The sequence below is a fragment of the Leptopilina heterotoma genome, unplaced genomic scaffold, assembly GCF_015476425.1.
Source record: "Leptopilina heterotoma isolate Lh14 unplaced genomic scaffold, ASM1547642v1 Lhet_368, whole genome shotgun sequence".
Lineage (NCBI taxonomy): Eukaryota > Metazoa > Arthropoda > Insecta > Hymenoptera > Figitidae > Leptopilina > Leptopilina heterotoma.
The window spans coordinates 125,095-151,060 of NW_025111047.1; the positions used below are offsets into that span (position 1 = coordinate 125,095).

Here is a 25,966-nt window from a genome sequence, read left to right on the forward strand (position 1 = left end):
GCTTTTTCAAAAACGTCTGTTTTTGCATTTTCCAAAAAAGTTGGGGTGATATGCAACACCAGTAAAATCCAGGTATGTAAGGTATAAATATCGATGAAAATCTCTTTAATTATTAATTTCAGGCTTTTTCAATGCAAACTAATCGAAATCTGCAAAGAAAAAAAATTTACTAAAGTATAGTTGACCTCTGAAAAGTGAAGATTTCACCAAAGAAAAAAAATTTGTTGTTTGTTTAATTTTTTATTTATTCATAACTGAATAAGGAATATAATTAAAGGAAAGTAACTCAGAATTTTTTATTTATCATGTGAATCGCAGTTATGCCACGTAAAGTATAAAAAAGAAAAAAGTGTTGCACATCACCCCAAATATGATATTTTGCGAAAAATGATTTGTACGCAATACAATGCAATAGAAACACAAAATATAAAGAGATATTTAAAAACATTTAAAAAACCAACAATAAACACATTCTTATCTATAAAATAAATTAAAACCCTTCACGAAACAACTAGAAATGTAAAGCGCGAGAAGTATTAGTCAACTTACGTACAGCAAACCTAGCTGCGAGCTGTCTCGTGAGTTATAATATCATTCAAAAACAAGTTACTGAGGACACAAACAAATGGCAATACTTGGCTCTGTTCAATATCGAACTGTAGATCAGAAATCGGCGGTGTTGCACATCACCCCATGTTTCACATCACCCCACAACACCCTATTAATAAAATATATTTACTTCAAAAAAATTAATAAATTTTTTTTAGTTCAGGTGAGATGCTAAATTGGTTTGTAATAATCTTTAACCAATTATAAAGTTTATTATACTTTCTCGCGGTGCATCTTGGAAACAAATTCATTAAAACTCAATTTTTTAATTTAAAAATAAATTTTAAATTAAAGTTTAAATTAATAAATATACTTGAGTTTTAAAGAATTTGGTTAAAAAACAAATTTAAAAAGATTTAAAATAATTTTTACTAGGGGAGAGTGGTTTTAAGTTGGCCGCCTAAGCTAACCCTGGTAAAAATTTCGAACTAATTCCGGATTAAATACGGACAGATTAGTACGGATTAGTCCGAAAATTGTATGAAAAAGGTCCGAAAATGATCCGCGCTAGTCTCATATCAATCCGAACGAAAACCTGAATCCGAAAACACTCCGGAGTAATCATGAATATCTACGAATTCAACAATCCAAATTTATGACCGGTGAAGAATTCTTCTAAAATAAGTACTGAATTATCCAATACCAATATGTAAAGAATACGGAATCAGTCCGCAACAATCCGAGTTTAATCTAGTTGAAAAAACTTAATCCGAAAAATGTCCGGAGCAATCCGAACTCTGTAAGCTAGAAATCCGGTATTAGTCCGCAACAATTTGAAATTAAATGTGGCAAAATCCTATTCCGAAAGAAGTACGAAACAATCCGAAATCTGTATGCTAAGAATCCGAAAATTGTCTGCAACAATCCGGATTTGATCCAACTAAAAGGTATAATCCGAAACAAATACAAAATTATCCGAAATCTGTACACAAAGAATCCGACATTAGTCCGCTTTAATTCGGAATTTGTGTAGTAAAATCATATTCCGAAACAAATACGAAACAATCCGAAATATGTACGCTGGGCAGTTCCATACGAAATGCAAATGGTGGATCACCGATTTTTCTTAAAGTTTGTAATTTTGTAGTACTTGGGGTACTAAATAACTGTGCCAAACAGTTTTGCAAAAAAAAATTTTTTGCAAGATATTTAGATTTGAAAAATCGGAAACTGAAAAAATGACTTTTTGAGGCGCATGAAAAGTCTCCAATTTTTATTTTCCGAATCTTTATTTTATGGAAATTCTTTTTATCTAATAAGAATTAATTATAATTTCTTTTAATCGAAAGAATAATTGTCAAAAACATTTTTTTTGAATGACTAATTAACAGAATGTTTAATACTGCGAAAGAAAATTTTTTATGATCTTCAAATAACTGAATTATCATTTCTAAAAATTATTATATTTTATATTTCTTATTTACACTAATATTTTCATTTTCGAAATGTTAATTTTGATAAATATTATTTTATAGATTTGTTAATAATTATAATAATTATATTCCTGAATTATTATTTAATATAATTCAAATATTACCGAATTACCAATTCTTAAAAAATTTATTGTTCCTAATAATATTTTTTTATACTGTCCAAATGTTCTAAATTCTAAAGTCTCTAAATTTTATTTTATCGAAATATCATTTGTTATAAAACTTTTTTCTTATAAATGTTTTTCAAAATAATTTTAACTTTTTCGAATTAACATTACTCATAATTTTCTTTACTTCTAATCATTCTTCTTTATAATTACTAGCTCCTCCGACGGCCGAAAGCGGCCGTCTACGGTGCTAGTTTTTATATGTCCATTGTCCAAGTCCATTATTTCGTTAATAATAATATTAATTATAACACAGACATTATAATATTTAAATTTTTTCAGTTAACAATTTGCTTATTTATATTTGAAATGTTGACGTTTTTTTTGACAATGCAAAATAAGATTTATTATGAGTACTTTCTCTTAACAAAAATAAAATTTATATATTCGCACTCTTTTTAAATAACATACGACTGCAGCGCCACGTTTACATGTCCAAACAATTTTGAAAACACCCTTCTATTAAGATTTTACATTCTCATTGCCCATTCTTTATTTCGATACTTTTCGATACATTCGACCTTTCCACTCTATGTCTTTTTAAGAAAGAACTATATTTTCTAACATGTATTTCTTCTAACTATAACTTTACCGAATTGTCACTTCCCATAATTATTATTATATCGAAATAGTATTTTTCAAAATTTTTGTAATATTTAATAATTTTTTATACAAATTTTTTAATTGTATAATAACCAGTTTTTATAATTTTATTTTATTCAAATAATTATTTCGTATAATTTTTTTCTTACCGAAATTATATTTTAAATAATTTTTTTTAATCGATTTTTTATTTTTTCTAATATTCATTTTTCCAAATAATTCTTTTTCATAATTTTTATATTTCCTAATTCGTATTTTACATAACATACATTTTTTCTACCTTAGGGTACCAAGTTTCATAAAAATCCATTAAAAATTTTTTCAACACACATTTGGCCCAAACAGTGGATATCTTGTTGACAGCCAAGGGGTTAAAAAAAAAAATTTTTTTATAAAGAAATTAATTTTTTTTAACTTTGGGCGGGATTTTTTTTATTTATTTATACCTTATAGTATAGAGAATTATTTTCAAATAGTCTTGATGTGAAATGGGCCTGATGTGTTAAATGAGTTTTAAAACATTTTCAAAAATCACTTGCAAGCATCACAGTGGGATTTTTTTTGTAATTAACTTTTTAAAACTGTCTACAGCGTATAATTTTTAATCTATTTAAGTATTCTTTGTTTTAAATTAAAGGGTCTACGCTGTAGACAGTTTTAAAAAGTTAATTGTAAAAAAATACCACTGTGGTGCTTGCAAGTGATTTTTGAAAATGTTTTAAAACTCATTTAACACATCAGGTCCATTTCGGGACTATTTGGAAAATCTTCTCTACATTATAAGGTATAAATAAATTTAAAAAAAATAAAAAAAAATCCGGCCCAAAGTTAAAAAAATTAATTTGTTTATAAAAAAAATTTTTTTGTTTACATTTCTTAAAAGTCGAAAGAAAACTAAAACTTTTATTCTTTGACAACTTTTTCCTAAACTTAATATTTTCAAACTTAAAAGCTACTGAATATAGGTCTACAATTAAAAGTACAAAATTTCGAAAATTCATAACTCGAAAATTTGGACAATTAAACAAAAATAAAAAAATACGTATCTGTTTTTTTCGATACAGAAAAGAAAAAAAATATTTTTGGCCGATTTTAAGAGGTCGACTAAAATCTCACGTGGAATTACCCATATATAATTTTATAGTTTGTTTTTGTTTAGAGTATGTATAAGTAATTTGCATGTTATATTTCTCTATAGATGTTTTAGTATTTAATTTGCATTATTTCCTCATGGTTTCAATATAGAATATATATCATTTTGAACCCCTTTACGGTTTTAGACTATGTTCCTGTGAAGTCATCGGAATAGCAAAGGTATTTACTAATGAGAAGCGTTTGAATTTGCAAGGCTGCTGAGAATTATGCTTGAATTCATTATTGAAATCCATCTCTGGCCTTTTACAAAGAGAAAACTATTAAGGAAGCCAAATAACGTGAATTTGTTTTACTGGGAAAAGATTGTTTGTCAAATCTAACACCATGGCAAATTAAATAAAACGTCCATTATATTTTTATCTTTTAACCATTAATTTTCAAAAAAAGAAGAGAATAATAAATGAAGAAATGAGTAAAGTTGATGTAAGTAATTCAATTTTTTTAATCAATCGTTTCCTTGTTTTTTATTTTAGTTCCTGGAAAAATTCCATAAATCTAATCTTGGGTTGGAATTTAGTTCTGAAAAAATTTGCATGTAATTGAAAAGTACATAGATAATTGATTGTTTTTGTTTTTATAGTAAAAATGAATAATTTTAATGATTTTAAAAATTTTTCTTTTGATTGTAGGGGAAACAGGAAATAAAATATGAATTAAATATTTCTTGTCCATTTAGAAGAGAGAATTAGAAGATAATAATAAGAGAGTTACGGGTGCAAAGAAATATTTCATTTTCATATAGGTACGAACATTTTGCGATATTATACTCAACCGAAAATTTCTGTAATATGCCGTTGCAGATAGTTGGCATGCTAATGGCTGCAATAATGTATTAGTATTGGACAAATATCGTTTTTGCGGTAAAGAAATTATAATACAAGCCCAATGTTGGCGCACTACTAACTGGTGGAAATTAAAATTACTTTGTGTAGAAATTAGTTTTATTAAATTATTTTTCTCAGAATTGGCAAATCAGTACTGAGAAAGTTTTAATTTATGTTAATAAAATTAGACTATTAACATAATCAGTTAAAATAATATTGTGAAGGGTCTGTTCAGAAGATGGATACTTATACCCTGTGCGAGACAAGTCGTGCACGAGAGATCTAATTCTATAGCCATATAACATTTAGGATTACTCCGGAGTGTTTTCGGATTCAGGTTTTCGTTCGGATTGATATCAGACTAATGCGGATAATTTTTGGACATTTTTCGTACAATTTTCAGACTAATCCGTACTAATCTGTCCGTATTTAATCCGGAATTAGACTATCATCTGAAAATGACTTCTCAGGGGTTTTTGGGGTCGCTAATTACGAAAATGAAGTTCAATTTTTTAAATTCAAAATGGCAGATACAATATGGCGGATAAAAATTTTTGAAAATCGATGAAATTGCATGGAATTACTCACTCGGGAATTTTTGGGGTCGCTGATTACGAATATGAAGTTCAATTTTTAAAATTTTAAATGGCGGATAAGAATATTTAAAAATCGAGAAAATTGCATGGAATTACTCACTCAGGGGTTTTCCGGGTCGGTCGCTGATTACGAATATGAAGTCCAATTTTTAAATTCAAAATGGCTGATGGAAAAATTTGAAAATTAATAATATTGCAGGAAATTACTCATCTTAGACTCCTGGAAGGAAGATATCGTACTGTGTATCGTAAGTCCAATAATGCAGCTGAAATTACATCACGTAATCTACACAGAAGGAAATATTTAACACGTAGTTTTTAATATAAAAGTGACCAAGCAAATAATAACACAGGCCGGCAAGATTTACTTTCCAAGAATCAGAGAATTCTTTTTCGAAGGTTTTTGACGTACTGAATCCGAATCCGACATCAAAATAGATCCTACACGTCAGGCTTCTGAAATATTTTAACCTAAAAGTGCAAAAAACCTGTTTTAGTTATATTTGATGTCATGTAACATCAAGAGATATTTTTTTCTCTAAAAGGTCAATATTGCATCTAAAAGCGCTACTCTTTCTTTTAATATCCATTTTGAAAATTTTAAAAATCTTCATTTGTCTCTGAGTAATCGTTCATTGAATTTTCTGAGTTTGGCGAATTCTTCGAAAACTGAGTAGAAACAGACAAAACTTCGATAATAAAGAAGAATATTACTACAAACATCTAAATTTTAAATGGTTCTGAGGATTTTCGATATACATACCTGAATACGAATTCGATGTCAGATTTACAAAATTAAAAATGGTACCTCAAATGAGTAATTCCATGAAATTTTATCGATTTTCAAAATTTTTTTATCCGACATTTTGAATTTTAAAAATTGAACTTCATATTCGTAATCAGCGACCCCAAAAACCCTCAAGTGAGTAATTCCATTTAATTTTATTGATTTTCAAATATTTTCTTCCGATATATTGGATCCGCCATTTTGAATTTTTAAAATTAAACTTCATATTTGTAATTAGCGACCACGAAAACCCACGAGAAGTCATTTTTAGATGATTTAAATCAAGTTTTGAATATTGATGATGCATTTGCTATTTATCAAGTATTTTGCTCTGATTTTTCTGACATTTTGGATCCGCCATTTTGAATTTTCAAGTTGTTAACCCCTTCGCTGTTTGGAAAAATAATCATATAATTGTCCCAAAATGTCCAGCAAAATCTGGTCGATGAATTTTTATGAAACTTAGTATACAAGGGTTTTTAGGATCGCTAATTTCAAATATGACGTCAAAAAAAAAATTCAAAATGGCGGATCCAATATGTCAAACAAATTTTTTAAATTTTAAACAGATATTTACAAAAATTAGTGTACAAGGGTTTTTAGGGTCGCTGAATTCAAATATGACGTAAAAAAATTCAAAATGTCGGATCCAATATGGCGGACAAATTTTTTAAATGTTTTAACAGATATTTATAAAAATTAGTATACAAGGGTGTTTGGGGTCGCAGAATTCAAACATTACGTCAAAACCAAAATTCAAAATGGCGAATCCAATATGTCGGACAAAATTTTAAACAGATATATGAGGCATTATTCCTGAACTGCCCCAAAAATAAAAAAAAGTTCTTGGATTTCCTTTATACTTTGGAAATATGTTACCCTAGTAGGTACAAGTTACTACACCAATTTACAGGTCCAACCCCCCACCCCAATCAAAAGGGTGGGGGGTTGAAATTTCAGCCTACACTCGAACATGCATTCTTTAAACATTTGTAGTTTCTACTTAAGTTATTCAATTAAAAAAAGTAAGTAGTGTTTTAGAAAGGTTTTTTTGTGTACTTTTAAAATATTTTATTTATATAATAAAAAAAAAAATTTTTTGCAAAAATTTTTTAAAATAAATAGTTTTTTGCAATTTTGTGCAAGTTCGGTAGTTTTTATTTTCTTTTTAATAATCTCAAATGAAAGCTTGGGAATTCCCCCAAAAGAAGATATAAGTCTGAAAATGGGCCAAAACAATTTGCCAAAGATATAGTGTAATAAGTAAAATTTGTCCGTCCGCTCGCGCACTCCAGCGCGATGAACAGTGGGATTTTTTTTCAACTTACTATTGAAAATTGTCTAGAAACTACAAATTTTATCGGATGTTGATGTTCTTGATTTAAAATTACTAAGGGATCCATCAAAGTCGATTTTTGAATTTTTAATTGTTTATTTTTTTCTTGTTACTCAAAAATTTGACAAATTACAATATTTTTAGAAAAAATCATGTTAATTTTTTTATTTTTCCATTACACATGATCGAAATCAATTTAAATTAGTCTAGTATGACCACCGGACAATTAATAAAGCATAATACAATTTATTTAAATTGTTGCAAACAATGTTAATTAACAAATAGATTACTTCGGACCTTCTTCATAAAAAAATTGGTTTTTTTGCAGACAAGTTTAAATTTATGTCTAATTTAGTAAAAAACTATTTTACAGTTAAAAATTATCATTAATATTAACAATTATATAAACAATAATCAACTTCCTTTTGTATTTGTAAACATTTTAGTCATTTTTTAAACTTTAAATAATTTATATCATATGTACATTCTTTCAAAAACTTAAAAAATTTATTTGCTTAAACAATTACATTTGTTATAAACAAATTTTTCATTTTTAAACAAATAAGTAGCTTTTTCATCAAACAAAATTTTTTCCTTTTTTTATATTTACTATCATAAAAAAGAACTCCTTAATGAAATGGGAATACTATAAATTATTCATTTAATTCTAACGAACATTATAACTTAAGAAATATTTATATTTTTAATGAAGTAAACCATTATTCAGTTAAATCAGTTTACATTTAAATGCATATAAATAAATATATTTTTTCTGTGAAAAAAGAACAAAGTTAAATATTTGTTAACTTATAATGTTTATTAAAATTAAATGAATAATTTATAGTATTCCCATTTCATTAAGGAGTTCTTTTTTATGATAGTAAATATAAAAAAGGAAAAAATTTTGTTTGATGAAAAAAGCTAATTATTTGTTTAAAAATGAAAAATTTGTTTATAACAAATGTAATTGTTTAAGCAAATAAATTTTTTAAGTTTTTGAAAGAATGTACATATGATATAAATATTTAAAGTTTAAAAAATGACGAAAATGTTTACAAATACAAAAGGAAGTTGATTATTGTTTATATAATTGTTAATATTAATGATAATTTTTAACTGTAAAATAGTTTTTTACTAAATTAGACATAAATTTAAACTTGTCTGCAAAAAAACCAATTTTTTTTATGAAGAAGGTCCAAAGTAATCTATTTGTTAATTAACATTGTTTGTAGTTTCTAGACAATTTTCAATAGTAAGTTGAAAAAAAATCCCACTGTTCATCGCGCTGGAGTGCGCGAGCGGACGGACAAATTTTACTTATTACACTATATCTTTGGCAAATTGTTTTGGCCCATTTTCAGACTTATATCTTCTTTTAGGGGAATTCCCAAGCTTTCATTTGAGATTATTAAAAAGAAAATAAAAACTACCAAACTTGCACAAAATTGCAAAAAACTATTTATTTTAAAAAATTTTTGCAAAAAAATTTTTTTTTTATTATATAAATAAAATATTTTAAAAGTACACAAAAAAACCTTTCTAAAACACTACTTACATTTTTAAATTGAATAATTTAAGTAGAAACTACAAATGTTTAAAGAATGCATGTTCGAGTTTAGGCTGAAATTTCAACCCCCCACCCTTTTGATTGGGGTGGGGGGTTGGACCTGTAAATTGGTGTAGTAACTTGTACCTACTAGGGTAACATATTTTCAAAGTAGAAAGGAAATCCAAGAACTTTTTTTTATTTTTGGGGCAGTTCAGGAATAATGCCTCATATACACTACCGTCCACGAGTATCAGGACGATTACACACGACTCTATGAAAAAACATGCCATCAATTTTTCAATCATATCTCGTAAATAAAAGGAGATACAAAAAATTTAAATACGGTTAGAAAGATTATTATATTTTCCGTAAAATAAGCCGTCTTTGAAGTTATTTCGTTAACTATTTTTTGAGTTGTAGAGTGAGAAATAAATAAAAAAATTATCAAATTTTCTCATTTTTATCTCTTGACTTCAACTTTTTCAAAAATCTAGAAAAATTTAGATAACATTTTTCTAAAAACACAGAAATCTTCGTTAGAATTTCAGCTTTAAAATAAGCATTCGAAAATTAATAAAGGTTAATCCGTCTTCGGTATATCATTAAAAATGTGAAGCCGTGTTTCGACGATTGGTGCATTGGATTTAACTGTGACGATTCGATTCTAGCTTCGCGCGGCTGCGAATGAGAGAGAAAACAGGGACGGATTTATGCTGGGGAATAATAAATAATTATGATTCATGAGCAATATAAAGAAACTCGAAAGTTCATCGTTCCCCTGCATGAATTCGTCCCTTCTTTCCCTTCGACAGTTGAATTTCAATGCACCAATCTGTCGAAACACAGCTTAACATTTTTAATAATATATCGAAGACGGATTAGCCCTTTTTAATTTTCGAAGGCTTATTTTAAAGCTGAAATTCTAACGAAGATTTCTGTGTTTTTAGAAAAATTTTATCTAAATTTTTTAAAATTTTTGAAAAAGTTGAAGTCAAGAGACAAAAATAAGAAAATTTGATAGTTTTATTTATTTCTTTCTTACTCTACAACTCAAAAAATAGTCAACGAAATTACTTCAATGACGGCTTATTTTACGCAAAATTTAATGAGCATTCTAACCGTATTTAAGTTTCTTTTGTATCTTCTTTTATTTACGAGATATGATTAAAAAATTGATGGCATGTTTTTTCATAGAGTCGTGTGTAATCGTCCTGATACTCGTGGACGGTAGTGTATAAAAATTAGTAAACAAGGGTATACAAGTATACAAGTTGGAGAAGCATTAGGCGACCGTTATTCCCACCACTAATACACAAGGCATTTTTGAAAATATCTTTCATCCACTATTGCAACCTACAATAAAAACTTGATGCTTCTTTTGTCTTACCGTCTGATAATTTATTAGATTTTTCTGACGAAGAAATTACATTGAATAACAATGATGATAAAACCTCAGAAGTTGAATGTAAAGTACCTTTGATACAAAGGCTAGAAAATTTTATTTTAGATCTGCCATGGACAGAAGAAGGTACATTTTCACCAATTCATCAGCCATTTTGATCCGCTATTTTGAATTTTTAAAAATGAAGGTCAAATTCGAATTCAGCGACCTGAAAAACCGCCAAATACTGAAATTGATAAAAATCCAAATGAATTTTTAAAACTATATCCGTCATTTTTAATCCGCCATTTTGAATTTTTAAAAATAAAGGTCAAATTCGAATTCACCGACCCGAAAAGCCCTTATACACTAAATGTAAGTTAAAATAAAAAAAAATTTTCATGAATTTTACTTGTTTTTAAATTGTTATATTACTTAAACATAATAAATAATTATTTATTTATCACTTAAGCTAGGATCTTTGCAATCTACTGTGTGTTAATAATGATATAAAAGAATTTATTTTATAATTTACATAAGAAATTGCATTTATTTTGTGCTAGGAAGTTCACGACCCAACGTTGGGTCGTTAACTGGCAACAAGTTAAGTACATATTTCGAAAGTACAACTATTTTATCCACCTATAGTATACATGAGACCCGCCCAAAAAAATTTTATTGATGTGAAAAGCGTGTTTAAAAAAAACCTACGATTTTTTCGGTATTTCCTCCATTTTGGGCGTCATATTGGTTTCCCTGATTGTCTAAATGCTTTTTTGACCACGGATTCTGAAAGAGCGGTTCTCAAAAGTCTAATCAGTTAGGATAAGAATTCTTACATTGAACTTCAGTCAAAAATTTTGGACATTTGGGCCTTAATGGGTCAACCCCATTAGTTCAAAGTTTTGATATAAACTCAAAAAAAATCTAAAAGATTTCTTGATTTAAAAATTTTAGGGTCAGTTTTTTGGATTTTTTTTAAGGTTATTTAAAAACCCTGGCGCGATGGGTTTAAATAAATTTCATATTCAGCTTCATCGATCCCAAAAACATAAGGCAGTAGTAATACTAACCCTCAGGGTACTGACTGGGTTAGCGTAACCCAGGCGAATTTTGAAAGTTGCGCCATTTCTAAACAAATCGATGGAGGCGGCTCGGACCGGAGGGGGAAAAAACTTTGAGATCAGAACCGAAAGTAGCTGATTCGGCAGAGCCGGTCGGCACTTGCTGTTCAAGCTGCGAATTATTGAAATTTGTATTCGGGTGAATTACACCCAGTCAGTACGCTATGTTATAAAATCCATGTTTTTGTGAATTGTAAAATCTCATTAAATTAATCGAAAATTATTCATAAATTACATTTAAAAGTTCATAAAGTGTAAAGTGGAAGGATTTTGTAAATTTGGTGAATTTGGGTTTGTAAATTTTCGCGATATTTTTAATGAATTTATCGTTTGACTTTTTTTTACATGTCAAAAATAGAGCATTTTCAAATCTAAAAAAAAATATACTTTTTAAGATTAATTAAAAAACGGCTAACGCTATCTTAAAGATCAACTTTTCACCTTTCCAAAACACCTATATAAAATGATTTTATTCTTTTTTTCATAAAAATACGAGCTTTTGAAAAAAATATATTTTTTCATGAAAATTTTTTGAAAACCATTTGTATTTTTGATAATAACTTTTATAAATAAAAAAATATCACTAATCCGACAAATCCGGCATATTCCTGGGGAAATTTTAAACAGATTACAAAAAAAGAGTTTAAATTCATCAATTACAGCCCAAGATACAGGCGATCAAAGTTGTTGGGTTACGCTAACCCATGTCAGTACGGAACGTTACATTTTTATAGTCAGTACCCTGAGGGCTAAGACGTTGAATTAAAAATGTTTTTTTATTTAAAATTTTAGGGTCATTTTTTTGGATTTTTTTGAGGTTATCTTAAAACCCTGATGTTATGGGGTTAATTGGACTTCAGATCCTGTTTCAGTGATCTCAAAAACATTAAGTAGTCACTGTCTCACCTAACCCAGATAGCACGTTTCCTTACAGTAACCTTATGGTAAGATTACCGTGTAAGGTTACAAACATTACAGTGTAATGTTACTGTAATGTTACCGTAAGGTCAAAATGTCCCACCTTTTGTAATGTTACACGCAATGTTACACCGCAATGTTAATGTAAGATTGTACGATAATATCACTGTAGGGTTGCAAGGTAAGCCTATATAATATTACTCAGTAACGTTAGACGGTAAGGTTACCGTAAGGTTTGTGCAAGGTTATAAAAATTTTGCTAATTTTTGGAAAAAAATTTTTTTTTTTATTTTAAAATATGAAATTACACAATTATTTTAAAGTAAATGCAATTATTTATACTGTTTATTATATTTTATCGTAGTAATAAATAACCCAAGTAGCACGTAATATTGGGAACATTCCAGCAATATGCCACAACATTGATTCAATATTGGTAATGTTAAGGCAATGTTCCCAATATTGCTGTAATATTACGTGCTACTGGGGAAGTGCATATAATACTGTTTATTATATTTTATCCTAGAAATAAATAAGTGCATCTAATACTGTTTATTATATTTTATCGTAGTAATAAATAAGTGCATATTTGGAACAAAATTATTTATACTGTCAGTAAAACAAAGAACATTTTTAATTGAATGTTTTTTTCTTTAATAAACTGTTTATACTGCAAACCACAATGAATCTGAAAAATAAAAAGGTCCAATTATTTTTAAATGAACAATTACCATTTCTAAATTTAAAAAATTGTATTATAAAAGTAAAAAAGTAAATTTTGAAAATAAAAAATAATTCTTTAAATATCAAACATTATAACAAAGAATTTGAAATCGATTTCTTTTCTGGCCACATGAAAATCGTAAAAAAATAATAAGACGCAATTTCTGGAGTTAAAAATTTTATTATATTCAATTGTATTTTAGGAATTTTAATTATTTGGAATTTAAATTCTACTGATTTTTCAAGTATCTTTATAATTTTTAAATGAGAAAATTACAATTACAATTGTTTTATTTTAGAATAAAAATTTGTGGAGAAATTTTTTTAGATATTTGGAATGTCGGTGAAATAAAAGTTTGGTATTTTAAAAATTCATATTGCATGATAACAGGGTTGCCACAGGTCAGGGAATTCAGGAAAAAGTCAGGGAAAGTAAAATTGGTCAGGGAAGTCATGGAAAAGTCAGGGATTTTTAGTAAAAGAACTGAAAAAAATTGAATTTTAAAAATTCATAAAAAAAACTCCGAATTTTGATGTTTTTTTTACCTCGTAAACTGTGAAATTACCACAAATTTTAATAAAAAATCTTGAATTTTTTCTATTTCAGACAATATTTTCTTTTTAAATAACTTAATTTTACAAAAACTATCATAAAATTATGACATATAAATTATTTAATGAATCATTTTTACAATTTTCATAAATACTAGATTAATAAAAAAATTTTAGTTAAAAATACTAAAAAAAATTAAATTTTGGAAAAGTTACAAATAATTCCAGAAATTCAATTATTTTCAAAATTAATAAAATTTTTCGCAGAAATTCAATTATATTAAAAAATTTGAAAAAATTCTGGTCATTTCAAATAAATCTTTAAAAATAATAAAATTCTTCTCCAAAATTTAATTATGTTCAAAAATTTTTTAAAAATTCTAGTCAAAATTTTAATTATCTTTATAAATAATACAATTCTTCTTCGAAATTCATAGTTTTTTTATCCAAAGTGTTAAAAATAATTCTAAAATGTTATTATTTTTTGTTTGTATTTGGATTTTCAGAAATATGTAATTAAAATTATTGAAAATATTTCATTTTTAAAAATTAGAAGTTAATTTTCATTTTTAAATTAACCTTCAAATTTGGAATTTTTCTAAATAAGTCTAAAAAAATCTAAATTTTATAAATTTCTGACACAAAATTTTTTTTTCTTGCATTTCCCTGACTTTACTGACATTTATACATTCTTCTTTAAAGTTACCTGACAAAATTGTTAAAATCTTTATTATGACGCGAATCTACTTCAGAAAAGTCCTCTTGCATATGCTGAATCTCACTATTGCTGGAGTCACTGTCATGTAATGATTCATCGTTACCAATATTGGGAATACATTCACTGCTTTTTCTTCCACTTGTTGAGGCAATGGGACCAGGGGTGCTATTCTGTAACTTCACTTCACATTCACTTCACATTCACTTCACATTCACTTCACATTCACTTCACATTCACTTCACATTCACTTCACATTCACTTCACTTTCACTTTCACTTCACATTCACTTCACATTCACTTCACTTTCACATTCACTTCACTTTCACATTCACTTCACTTTCACATTCACTTCACTTTCACTTCACATTCACTTCACTTTCACTTCACATTCACTTGACTTTCACTTCACTTTCACTTCACATTCACTTGAATTTCACTTCACTTTCACTTCACATTGTAAGTGAAGTGAAAGTGAAGTGAATGTGAAGTGAAAGTGAAGTGAAAGTGAAGTGAAAGTGAAGTGAAAGTGAAGTGAAAGTGAAGTGAAAGTGAAGTGAAAGTGAAGTGAAAGTGAAGTGAAAGTGAAGTGAAAGTGAAGTGAAAGTGAAGTGAAAGTGAAGTAAAAGTGAAGTGAATGTGAAGTGAATGTGAAGTGAATGTGAAGTGAAGTTACAGAATAGCACCCCAGATACAGAATCTTCCGTGTCTATTTCCATTAACTCCTTCCAATCATTTTCTAATTCCCTTTTGAGAATGCGATTACGATGACGTTTGGAATAACCGAATTCACGTGATGTCTTCCAACGTCGCATGTTATTCAGTAGGCACCTTTTAAATAAATTAAAAATATAAGTTGAAGTTCAAAGGAAAATTACAATTTTTAGTTATCAATAAAGTACATTCGACAGTAATCTGTGTAATTAACATACAACTAATTCAGTTAATAAATTCAAGTTACATTTCATCATTAAGGGGTTACACTACCCTAGAGTCAGAAAAAGAGACCTATATCTTTGATGATTTGTTTTGAGAAAATGGAAACTAGAATAGGATTTCTTTTTGGAGGGTTTATTAAATACATATTGAAGAGTAGAAAAAAAATTTTTATTAAAAATTTTATAACAAAATAGCGGCGGTAAATTTCATAGTAAAAATCGACTATTTTTTTACGACCGGAAAGGTTTTTTGAACAGTTTAAGTCCTGAAACACAAAACAAAGAAATTTTATAATCTATATAATATAAACTTGAAAAGTACATAGGATTTTTTTAATTGGATGTAAACTTTAATTTTTATAAACAATTTACTTTTTATTTTTTGTCGAAAAATTGATTATTTTACTAAAAAAGAGCACCATTTCTACAAAAATTGATATAAAAAAACTTCTATGTACTTTTCAAGTTTATATTATATAGATTATAAAATTTCTTTGTTTTCTGTTCCAGGACTTAAACTTTTCAAGAAACCTTTCCGGCCGTTTTGGTAAAGAAAAAAATAGTCGATTTTTTCTATGCAATTTACCGCCGCTATTTTGTTATAAAATTTTTAATAAAAATTTTTTTTCTACTCTTCAATATGTATTTAATAAACCCTCCAAAAAGAAATCCTATTCTAGTTTCCATTTTCTCAAAACAAATCATCAAAGATATAGGTCTCTTTTTCTGACTCTAGGGTAGTGTTACCCCTTAACTAACTACAATTTAAATAATGTTGCAAACTACAAAGAAATTGTAGGTGTTTGGATTTTTTTTTGCAAACATGATATAACTCGAAGAGGTTGTAATAAATTTGGGTGAAAATTTCGAGGCAATATTTTCATATTAATATCTTAAATTTCAATTAAAAATCATCATAATAAAATATCAAATTGAAAAAATTACTGTTTATTTAGAAATAATAAATTTTACTTTCTAAGATTAAATGATCACAGACATTTTAAAAAATGATTGTTTTATTGCAATTCTACTAAAACAATTAAATATTTATGAATTTTTCTTTCTTATTATGATTTTTATATTTATAATAAATACAATATAAAATTAATGAAAGTCATATTTAAGAAAATAAAAATATTATAATATAAACTTTACCTATATTTCAGTGAATGCTCAAGGAGGTTATGTTAATTATACGCATCTTTACATATACAAATAATATATTATCATTCCTTACCTGCTTATATTTCTGAGATGTATACACGTTTTGATGATACACTACAAAGCGATTCAATTTTATTTACTTTAATAAAAGATTTATGTAACAAAAAACCATTAAAAGTGAATTCACTTATTCACTAAGCACATGGGGCACATGGCTTGGCTCTAACCCACTCTAACCTCTAGTGGAGACGTGGAGTCACGTGGAGTGTCGATGACGTCGTCAGCAATTAGAGAGAGAAAAAAGACGATTGGAGTAAAAGAGATTAAATTCAAATTTGAATTTTCTTTCTCCATTACTTTTGTCCGTTTTCTTGCGCACAAACTAAATTTATGTTTATTTTTTATATCGTTAAATTTTTTATGAATTTATAATAATATATAATAGTTATTGTAAGAATTACAACTTAAAAAAATTTAAAAACATAATTATGTTTTCTAACTACGCATGCGCGTGCGCACCAATGCGCAAGTCTGTTTCTAGACACGTAGTACTTCCGATTGCTATAATATACATACACTTGTTGCGCATCACGGCATCATGCTCTGTCTCCGGTTGTGATATCGCTTCGAGTACTACAAAAATTGAAATTAATTCATTTTCTTATACTATATTTAATAAACAAAGTGTTTGAAGTTGTGTTCCAAATGTAGTAGGCAGGTAAGAATTAAATAAGAAGTAATTTAATTATATTTTCCGCAATAAGAAAATCCCTTAATCATTTTTGCTGAAAAATATTCTGAATACGTATAACACGTACTATTCTTAAAAACTTTTTATTACATACATATATTAAAAATGTATTACAATTTTTATAATAGTTAAGCAATAAGAATTTCATCAATTTCATCTATTATTTAAAAAAACAATGTTAACCATAAAGCTTTTCTTTGAATCGTGTCAAATTCTTATTCACTTTTTTAGGTTATGAAAGATAACCAACAAATTATAAGTTTTCAAAAAGTAGTAAAACTGCTTTTTACCTGATATTTATTTTGATAATTATTGCAATTTACGAATGAAATTCTTGTCACATACATAATATACTTTATCTTCTAATAAGTATTTTGCAAATATTTTATTATTTTTAATTATAAATTATAATGTTATAAATGATCAGTGATTGTATAAACACAAATTGTAAATTTATTAATAAATTAATAACATGTTAAAATTTTACTCTTTCAGAGTTTATTTTTAGAATTTCATCATGAATGAGAAATATCCGTATGCTGTTGTTGAATTCAATGACGGATTTGAAATCATTAGAACAGAATGGGCTGTTTTTCAAAATCAACAAATGGTAGCAAGTTATTTCCCAACGGGAGCATCGAAGACGGATCTCTTGGATTCATAAATTTTACCCACTTTCCGTAAATATTAATATTTTCATGTAAAAAGAATTTTTTTAAGACAAGTAATTTTAATGTCAGTAAATTATCAGGAAAATTGATGAACTGAAAATTGTGGCCATCCTGGTATTATAACATTTAAGAGACATAATTTTTTACGTTTCTTATTTTAGGTGCAATGGGCGAATTACATAAAGAAGTTAACACTGATGTAACAAAAGAGCACATTGCCAAATGGTTAATCAATTGCAAGATTAGACATAAGCGTGAGAAGTTAGTAACAAAAAAGTTTAAATTTTTAAACTTAATTTATAAGGGTGAACACATGTCAGTAAAGTCAGGGAAATGTCAAGGGAACAAAATTTTTGTCAATAAAAAAATGTTTTTGAATCATTTTTTAACATAATTAAATTTTTCAAATTTTAATTGCAAATTTTGAATTTATACGAACGTTAGAATTTTTTATGAATTAACAAATTTTTTAATATAATAAAAATTAAATGATTTAATTGACACTTAAAGTGAAAAGTATTTTCTACAAAAATTTCTTCAAAGCAAAAATATGTTGTTTGTACGTATGATAATTACCAATTAAAGAAGATTCTTTAAAATAAAAAGAAAATGTATATTTCATTAATATTATAAATAAATAATTTTTTTCCAATAAGGCATCTGTTTACTCTTGAAATTTTCCTCAAAAAGTACATTTTTTTTAAATATATTTTATGAAAAAATGCTTTTATTTTATGCATTCATTACAAGAAATAAGTGATAAAATTTGAAACAAATGCAATAATTAAATTCAATATAAAATTTTTATACATATTTCATATCTTCTCTTGCGCGTTAAAATAAAAAAAGAATTTTTTTTTCCAAAAATTTGCAAAATTTTTAGAACCTTGCTTAAACCTAACGGTAACCTTACCGTGTAACGTTACAGAGTAATATTATATAGGGTTACCTTGCAACCTTACAGTGATATTATCGTACAATCTTACATTAACATTGCGGTAACCTTACCGTGTAACATTACAAAAGGTGGGACATTTTGACCTTACGGTAACATTACAGTAACATTACACTGTAATGTTTGTAACCTTACACAGTAATCTTACCATAAGGTTACGTAAGGAAACGTGCTATCTGGGAAAGCTCAGAACATCAATTTTTTTGTGTACCACCCGTGTAGAAAATTGTCGCTACAGTCTAGATATATTTTCAGCCAGTCTAGTTTTTTTCTAGCGTTGCTATTTACAGCAATGCTAGGCTGGTACGGTCTTGATTCTATCTTGTTTCCTAGACAGCCTTGTAATTTTTATATAGATTTAGCACCGCATTGAGAGAAATTTCTGCATAAAATAGTATTGAAACACTCAACGCGCTTTGCATGCCCTCTGTCGTGAGTTTTTGTTATGAAAACATACTGAATTCGCTCCGAAGTCATACCAAAAGAGCGTTATCCCTACGAAATAAGCATGTTGTTTTCACCAATGGGGTATGTCATATAGATGTGAAAAAAGCATGGCTACAGTTCATACTATTTTATGCAGAAATTTCTCTCAGTGCGCGCTGTAATTCTAGTAAAGCTACGTAGACGCTACCTTGGTGCTATCAAGTTTTCCTAATTATATTTTTATCACAACGTAAAATGAAATGCCAATATAGTTATTATACAGAAATACTATGTTTTATACTATTAACTATATTTTACTGTTTTTTGCTATAAACTTTTTTAATTTCATTATTATTATTCAGTTTACTTTAAACTAGCAGAGCTACGCGCGCGATATTTCTGTTTCTGTCTTTTGATACTCAAGACCTTATTTTATTGTGTGTATATAAAAATGTAAGACCTTATGATCCGTTTTTTTCTTTTTCTAAAATATTGGAAAAAGATTACAATTTTTTTTTGAAGAATTAAAAAACATAAAACACGAAAACCAAAAATTAAACTTAACACACTGAGCTATATTGTAAAATGTTTATAAAACGATAAGGTAATTACAGATTTTTTCAAGATACTAGAAAGGTTTTTTCGCAAATAGAATTAACATTACCAATTTGTTGAAATTTGTACCACTGTTAGATAAAAGTTTTTAAAAAATGTAGTTAAATTTTTTAGACCTGTGGGGACTTGTGAAAAAAGTTATAAGCGTCTTTGTTTTTAACTTTTAACATTAAGTTTTGTGGGAATTGAGTACATTTTCAAACATATTTACTCACCACAAAGTACTTAAAATTAAGAAATTAATAAAACATTTTTTAATACGAGACAGATATATAATGGTTAAATATCTGTTTAAAAAGTGTCATTAGGTACCTGTGAGAGTTGCAATAAATTAATTTGTAAAAAAATTTCATGTTTTATACAGTATATTGGACAGCTGTTTGAACATCTGGAAACATTGCACACAATTTTCTACTGAAAACTAAATGTAAACAAGTCATACCAAGCATTTGCAACACGACTAAAGAATGCTGTGTTGCCATACGTTTCAAAGTACCAAGCAAGTCAAATTACAAAATAATGGTTTTTCTTTTGATTAGTTTAGTCAAGCGATAGAAAAACTTTATATATATTAGTAAGAATAGTGAATATTAGTGAATACTAGAATATTAGTGTCACATTTCGCTTATAGCGTGTAGGACGTTATTTCAATAATGTGAACGCGTAAATATATTCTTTTTTCTGTTTCTGATGAGGACGGCAGCGCTGTCGAAACGTAAAAAGAGAGTTTTTTAATTTTTAACTTCCTTGACTCAGTGTGATCGATTACATCAAATTCTTACTATTTAATACGACTGAGTGATAGAATAAATCCATTATTTTTATATATATTAATTATACATCAGAAGAATTATTTTATTGAAGTATTCTTCCTTCTTTGTTAAAACATTGACACCGAGATTTATTAATAGTCATGATATAAGTCGAGGTATAAGCCGTCCATAAACCACGAGGACAATTTTTTATTAATTTTTGACCCTCCCCCCATCCAATATGGAACACAAATTTTTACTTTATGCAATGGACCTTAATTTTGTCACTCGGTGGTTTTTAGGGACGCTGATTACGAATTTGATGTAAGTTTTCATAAATTTAAAATGGTGTATTCAATATGGCAGAATTTTCTTTTAGATTTATGCAATTGACCTTAATTTTGTTACTCGAGAGTTCTAATACCAGTCAGTTAGCTGTAAATGTCATAGGAGCGCTCACTGACAATTATTTTAGCACTTGCGTCGATTCACGACCAGCGAGCGTGTATAGAAAATTTTTTTTAATTTTTCTTTCCCATATTATATTAGTCATTTGAAATTTTAAAAACAAACATCGCATTCGTAATCAGCGACCCTAAAAACCACCAAGTGACAAAATTAAGATTAATTGCATAAAGTAAACATTCTGTTCCATAATAGATCCGTCATTTTGATTTATGGGAAACTAAAATTGAATTCGTAATCAGCAACCACAAAAATTCCCGAGTGACAAAATTAAGGTTTATTGCATAAATTTTAAAAAATTTTGTTCTATATATTAAATCCGCTATCTTGAATTTCTTAAAAATAACATTAAATTAGTAATCAGCGACCCTAAAAGCCTTCGAGTAGGAAAACTTAGGCGAATTTAATTACATATTAGTATTTTGAAAAATAGTCACCACCCCTTTCAAAGTTCCCTTCATATTTTAGGCCATATTTGGTCCGCCATCTTTAAATTTTACATTCTAATTTACTTTTTTTAAAAGTATACAATTTTTGTGCCTCTATGGATGAGAATTGAATATTATTCACGCACGTTTAACTCCTTAGCAGAGTAGTCAAAAGAAAGTTTTCGTGTCACAACTTTGCTAAATTTTTTTATTTCTTTTAATGCCAGATATCATTATATTTTATGTTTTTGAGGTTACTGAATCCAAATATTTGGATGGGTAAATGGGTAAAAAAAATAACCAAACTTGAAAAAATGAAATTTCTTTTCTGTTTTTAAAGATAAAACCGCTATATTTAATTTTTGTTTTAAACGAAATTCTTTTTTTTCACCCCGGAATCGAAAAGAGCACACTCAATACCTATAAGAAACATACTTCCGGTATAAAATATAATCTGTTTTATTCATAAAAGTATAGGTTGAATTTGCGCAAAGAATTTTCTTATTTTAGGCGTTAATGGGTTAATCATTAAAATAATATTATAATATTTGGGGAGAGTGGGACAAACCGTCCAGATGTCAATATCTCCGAAATGGCGAGATTGTCAAAACTGTTGTTTAGAATTTCAAAACAACCATGTGTAGTATACCTTATTTTTAAACTAACATTTATACTCAAAATGAGCGTATGGGGCAAACAGTAATAATTTCAATAAGTTAAAATTTGACTGGTTCCCTTCTTAAATTATTCTCTTCGTGTTAATAGTAATTTTTTCTATAATTATTGAAATACCAGATTTTCTGTCTTGGTAGTTAAAGACTTGCAATGCAGATATCAAGTTTTCTTGCACTTTCTTTCTTCTTTTCTGGACGTTTCGAGGAACCATGGCTACTTTTTTCGTAATTCGATGACGTTGTCGCAAAAGGTTCTATTGGTGCACTAGTATCTTTATATAAAAAAAAAGTTTGCAATCTTATAATCGAGTCAGTCAAAATATAAAATAAATGAACTAAAAAGAGTTGTAAAAATGAAAAGGTTTTTTTATTTTAAGTAAATTAAAATTTTTTTCACTTATATTAAATTCTTATTTCCCTAAAAATTCATGTCGGGAAACATGTTGTTCATAATTTTCTCATTACCAGGAATTTGCGGTTTTCATTAATTTATCGATAATTAAACTGATAGATTTCATTGGTTCTTTAAAAAAATGAAAAGGGCCCATTTTGTCGGTCATTTGCAAAAAAATCCTTATTTTAAAAATGGAGGTGTAATTGTGTAATTGTCGAAATGAAAATTTGGATCAATTTTTTCACAATAAAGACTGTCAAAAAATTTTAAATAAGATTAATATCTATTCTTTTTCTTCAAATGACACAATAAAATTGTACCTAATCATTAATCTTGTAAAAATATTATATTAAGCAACAAGGGTATAAAGGCAGCCATTTGGTCACAAAAATCATCGTGAACAAATTGGCTGCCTTTATTCCCTTATTACATACGATATTTTTTATTTCTAATGCACAAAAGTGTCGATTTCAGATAGCAGACGACAGGGAGTAAAAGTCATTTACTTGTTCGAATTGTATGAAAATGGCGGCCTTTTTTACCTTGGGCAAAAAAAGCATGGGACCAACTGTTCTTTTGCCCTTGGAAAAAAATCGCTATTTTCATACGGTCGAACAAATAAATGACTGTTCAAAACAGGCAAAAAGAAGGCTTTTTTAGTATATATTATTAAAATAACTATGACATTTATTTAAAAAATTTCTTTTACATGATGTATTCCACGTCAGTTCAACACAAAAAATTTTATTAGGTTTTGGGATTCGGTTGAAATTAGGTAGATTATATCCTCTGGTGGTAGTAAATAAAATCCCTAAGCGATTTTAAAAAATTTTAAAAATTGGCGGACATATTGGATTTTTAATTTTTTTGTACTTTTTTTTGAAAAATATATATCTCTGCTTCTTCTTAACGGATTTTAGTTTATGACCACTTAAATTGTTCGCATTGAAATATACTTTTATTTAAAAAATTAAAATTAAAAAAATTATTTAAATTTTTTGTTTAAAAAATTAATTTAATTTTTTGAAAAGCCATAGAAAAAATATGCTACCTTCAATTTTGATCATTTTTTTACTATTTGTAGCCATAAATGTGTTGAACTTGTCCTGAAATTTTCATCGTGGGACAGCCAGTTGTTTTTGAGAAAAAAAATAAAACGTAAATCCTCGCATAGCGCTGTAGCGCTCAGTTTTAATGCCGCACGATTGTAAATGGAATTTTAATGAAAGTACGAGTTTTTATTAACCCTAGAACTAAAATATGATTTTTTTATAGACTAAAGAAAAACTGAGGTGGTTTGGTACCCCAGATTTAAAACAATTGTAAAAGGTTACCTTTTTTGTAATTTTTTTAATTTGTCAACAATGTGGCTAATTTGAAAAAATTAAACGGATTTTAAAAGGTAAATAGAGACAATTTTATTTTGATTAAGGCAACTTGAAAATTTAAATATTATTTACAATATATACAAATGTTAAATGATTTTAAAATAGAATAAAAATTATTTATTACAAAGGAGGTTTCTATTTTTTACGGAAGAGTTTCCGAGGTCTTACAGTTTTTCTTTATTTACCTTTTAAAATCCGTTTAATTTTTTCAAATTAGCCACATTGTTGACAAATTAAAAAAATTACAAAAAAGGTAACCTTTTACAATTGTTTCAAATCTGGGGTACCAAACCACCCCAGTTTTTCCTTAGTCCATAAAAAAATCATATTTTAGTTCTAGGGTTAATAAAAACTCGTACTTTCATTAAAGTTCCATTTACAATCGTGCGGCATTAAAACTGAGCGCTACAGCGCTATGCGAGGATTTACGTTTTATTTTTTTTCTCAAAAACTACTGGCTGTCCCACGATGAAAATTTCAGGACAAATTCAACACATTTATGGCTGCAAATGGTAAAAAAATGATCAAAATTGAAGGTAGCATATTTTTTCTATGGCTTTTCAAAAAATTAAATTAATTTTTTAAACAAAAAATTTAAATAATTTTTTTAATTTTAATTTTTTAAATAAAAGTATATTTCAATACGAACAATTTAAGAGGTCATAAACTAAAATCCGTTAAGAAGAAGCAGAGATATATATTTTTCAAAAAAAAGTACAAAAAAATTAAAAATCCAATATGTCCGCCAATTTTTGAAATTTTTCAAAATCGCTTGGGGATTTTATTTACTACCACCAGAGGATATAATCTACCCAATTTCAACCAAATCCCAAAACCTAATAAAATTTTTTGTGTTGAACTGACGTGGAATACACCACGTATGTAAAAAATAATTTATTTAAGAATTTGTAAAAAAAATTTTTCATTTTTATTTTAAAATGGCGGCGATATACGCCATTTTCGAAAATGCCCATTCTCGGTGGTAAGATCGATTCCAAACTTTCTATAACAGATAAAACCAAAAACGAAGTGGCATTCTCTTCGTTAGATATTTCTTTAGGTGTGGAACCTCAAAAAAGTGGAATTTTCTTCCCCCCCTTTTTTTAGAGTACTTTTTCTCTAAAATATGCAAAAAAGGTGTTTTTATTCAGAATTTACCTTATAAAATAAAGAGAGTTGGAAATTTTCCAGTTTTTGAGGTTCCACTTATAGGCATGATGACGCTGAATCAAAAGCCGTTTGATTTTTTAAAATCGCTTTAGATGAACTCGAGATATCACTCTTTCCAGATCAAAAAAAGACATTTTGAGAAAAACGCATTTTAAGTCTTTGTTCATAAGTTTTGAAATTTTTTTTTAAAAATCATCGGATTTGCTTGAAAATCGTTACTCGGGGGTTTTCGAGGTCGCTAATTACGAATATTGAATCAGATTTTTAAAATTCAAAATCGCGAATCCAATATGGCGGACATTCTTTTTTTAAAATCATTGGATTTGCTTGAAAATCGTTACGGGGGGTTTTGGGGTCGCTGATTACGAATATGACATAATTTTTTAAAAATTAAAAATGGCGGATACAATATGGTGGACGAAAAAAAAATTAAACGAAAAAAAAAATTAAAATAAAAAAATTTTCTTTTCCGCCATGTTGGATCCCCCATTTTCAATTTTGAAAATTTGATATCTAACTTTTGATCAGCAACACCAAATACATTTTTGTTTGTCTTTTTTAAAAAATGCAAATGAGAAAACATTTAAATCATACGATTGCTTATCCGCATACAAAAACATCTTTGACATGGCGAAGAATAAGGATGTATAATTTTTGTTTTACTTCGAATTTTGCAATATTATTTTAGGAGAGTATTCTTGAC

The 25,966-nt window shown here is 27.5% G+C and overlaps 2 protein-coding genes and 1 long non-coding RNA gene across 3 annotated transcripts in view; 1 reads left to right on the plus strand and 2 right to left on the minus strand.

Annotated features, from left to right (window-relative positions):
- The window catches only part of LOC122505742, a 169,378-nt gene that overhangs the window by 113,106 nt on the left and 30,306 nt on the right, over positions 1 to 25,966 (minus strand). The gene's annotated exons all lie outside the window — the stretch shown is intronic.
- On the minus strand, positions 12,809 to 16,970 carry LOC122505737. The gene is made up of 4 exons (XM_043617549.1): positions 16,648 to 16,970; positions 15,159 to 15,303; positions 14,464 to 14,651; positions 12,809 to 13,170 (listed from the first exon to the last, which is right to left on the minus strand). The coding sequence occupies exons 2-4, from the start codon at positions 15,285 to 15,287 to the stop codon at positions 13,116 to 13,118; spliced, it is 372 nt and encodes a 123-aa protein (XP_043473484.1). The 5' UTR covers positions 15,288 to 15,303; positions 16,648 to 16,970; the 3' UTR covers positions 12,809 to 13,115.
- On the plus strand, positions 17,158 to 18,568 carry LOC122505739. The gene is made up of 3 exons (XR_006301941.1): positions 17,158 to 17,292; positions 17,821 to 18,005; positions 18,158 to 18,568. It is a non-coding gene; the product is annotated as an uncharacterized LOC122505739 (long non-coding RNA).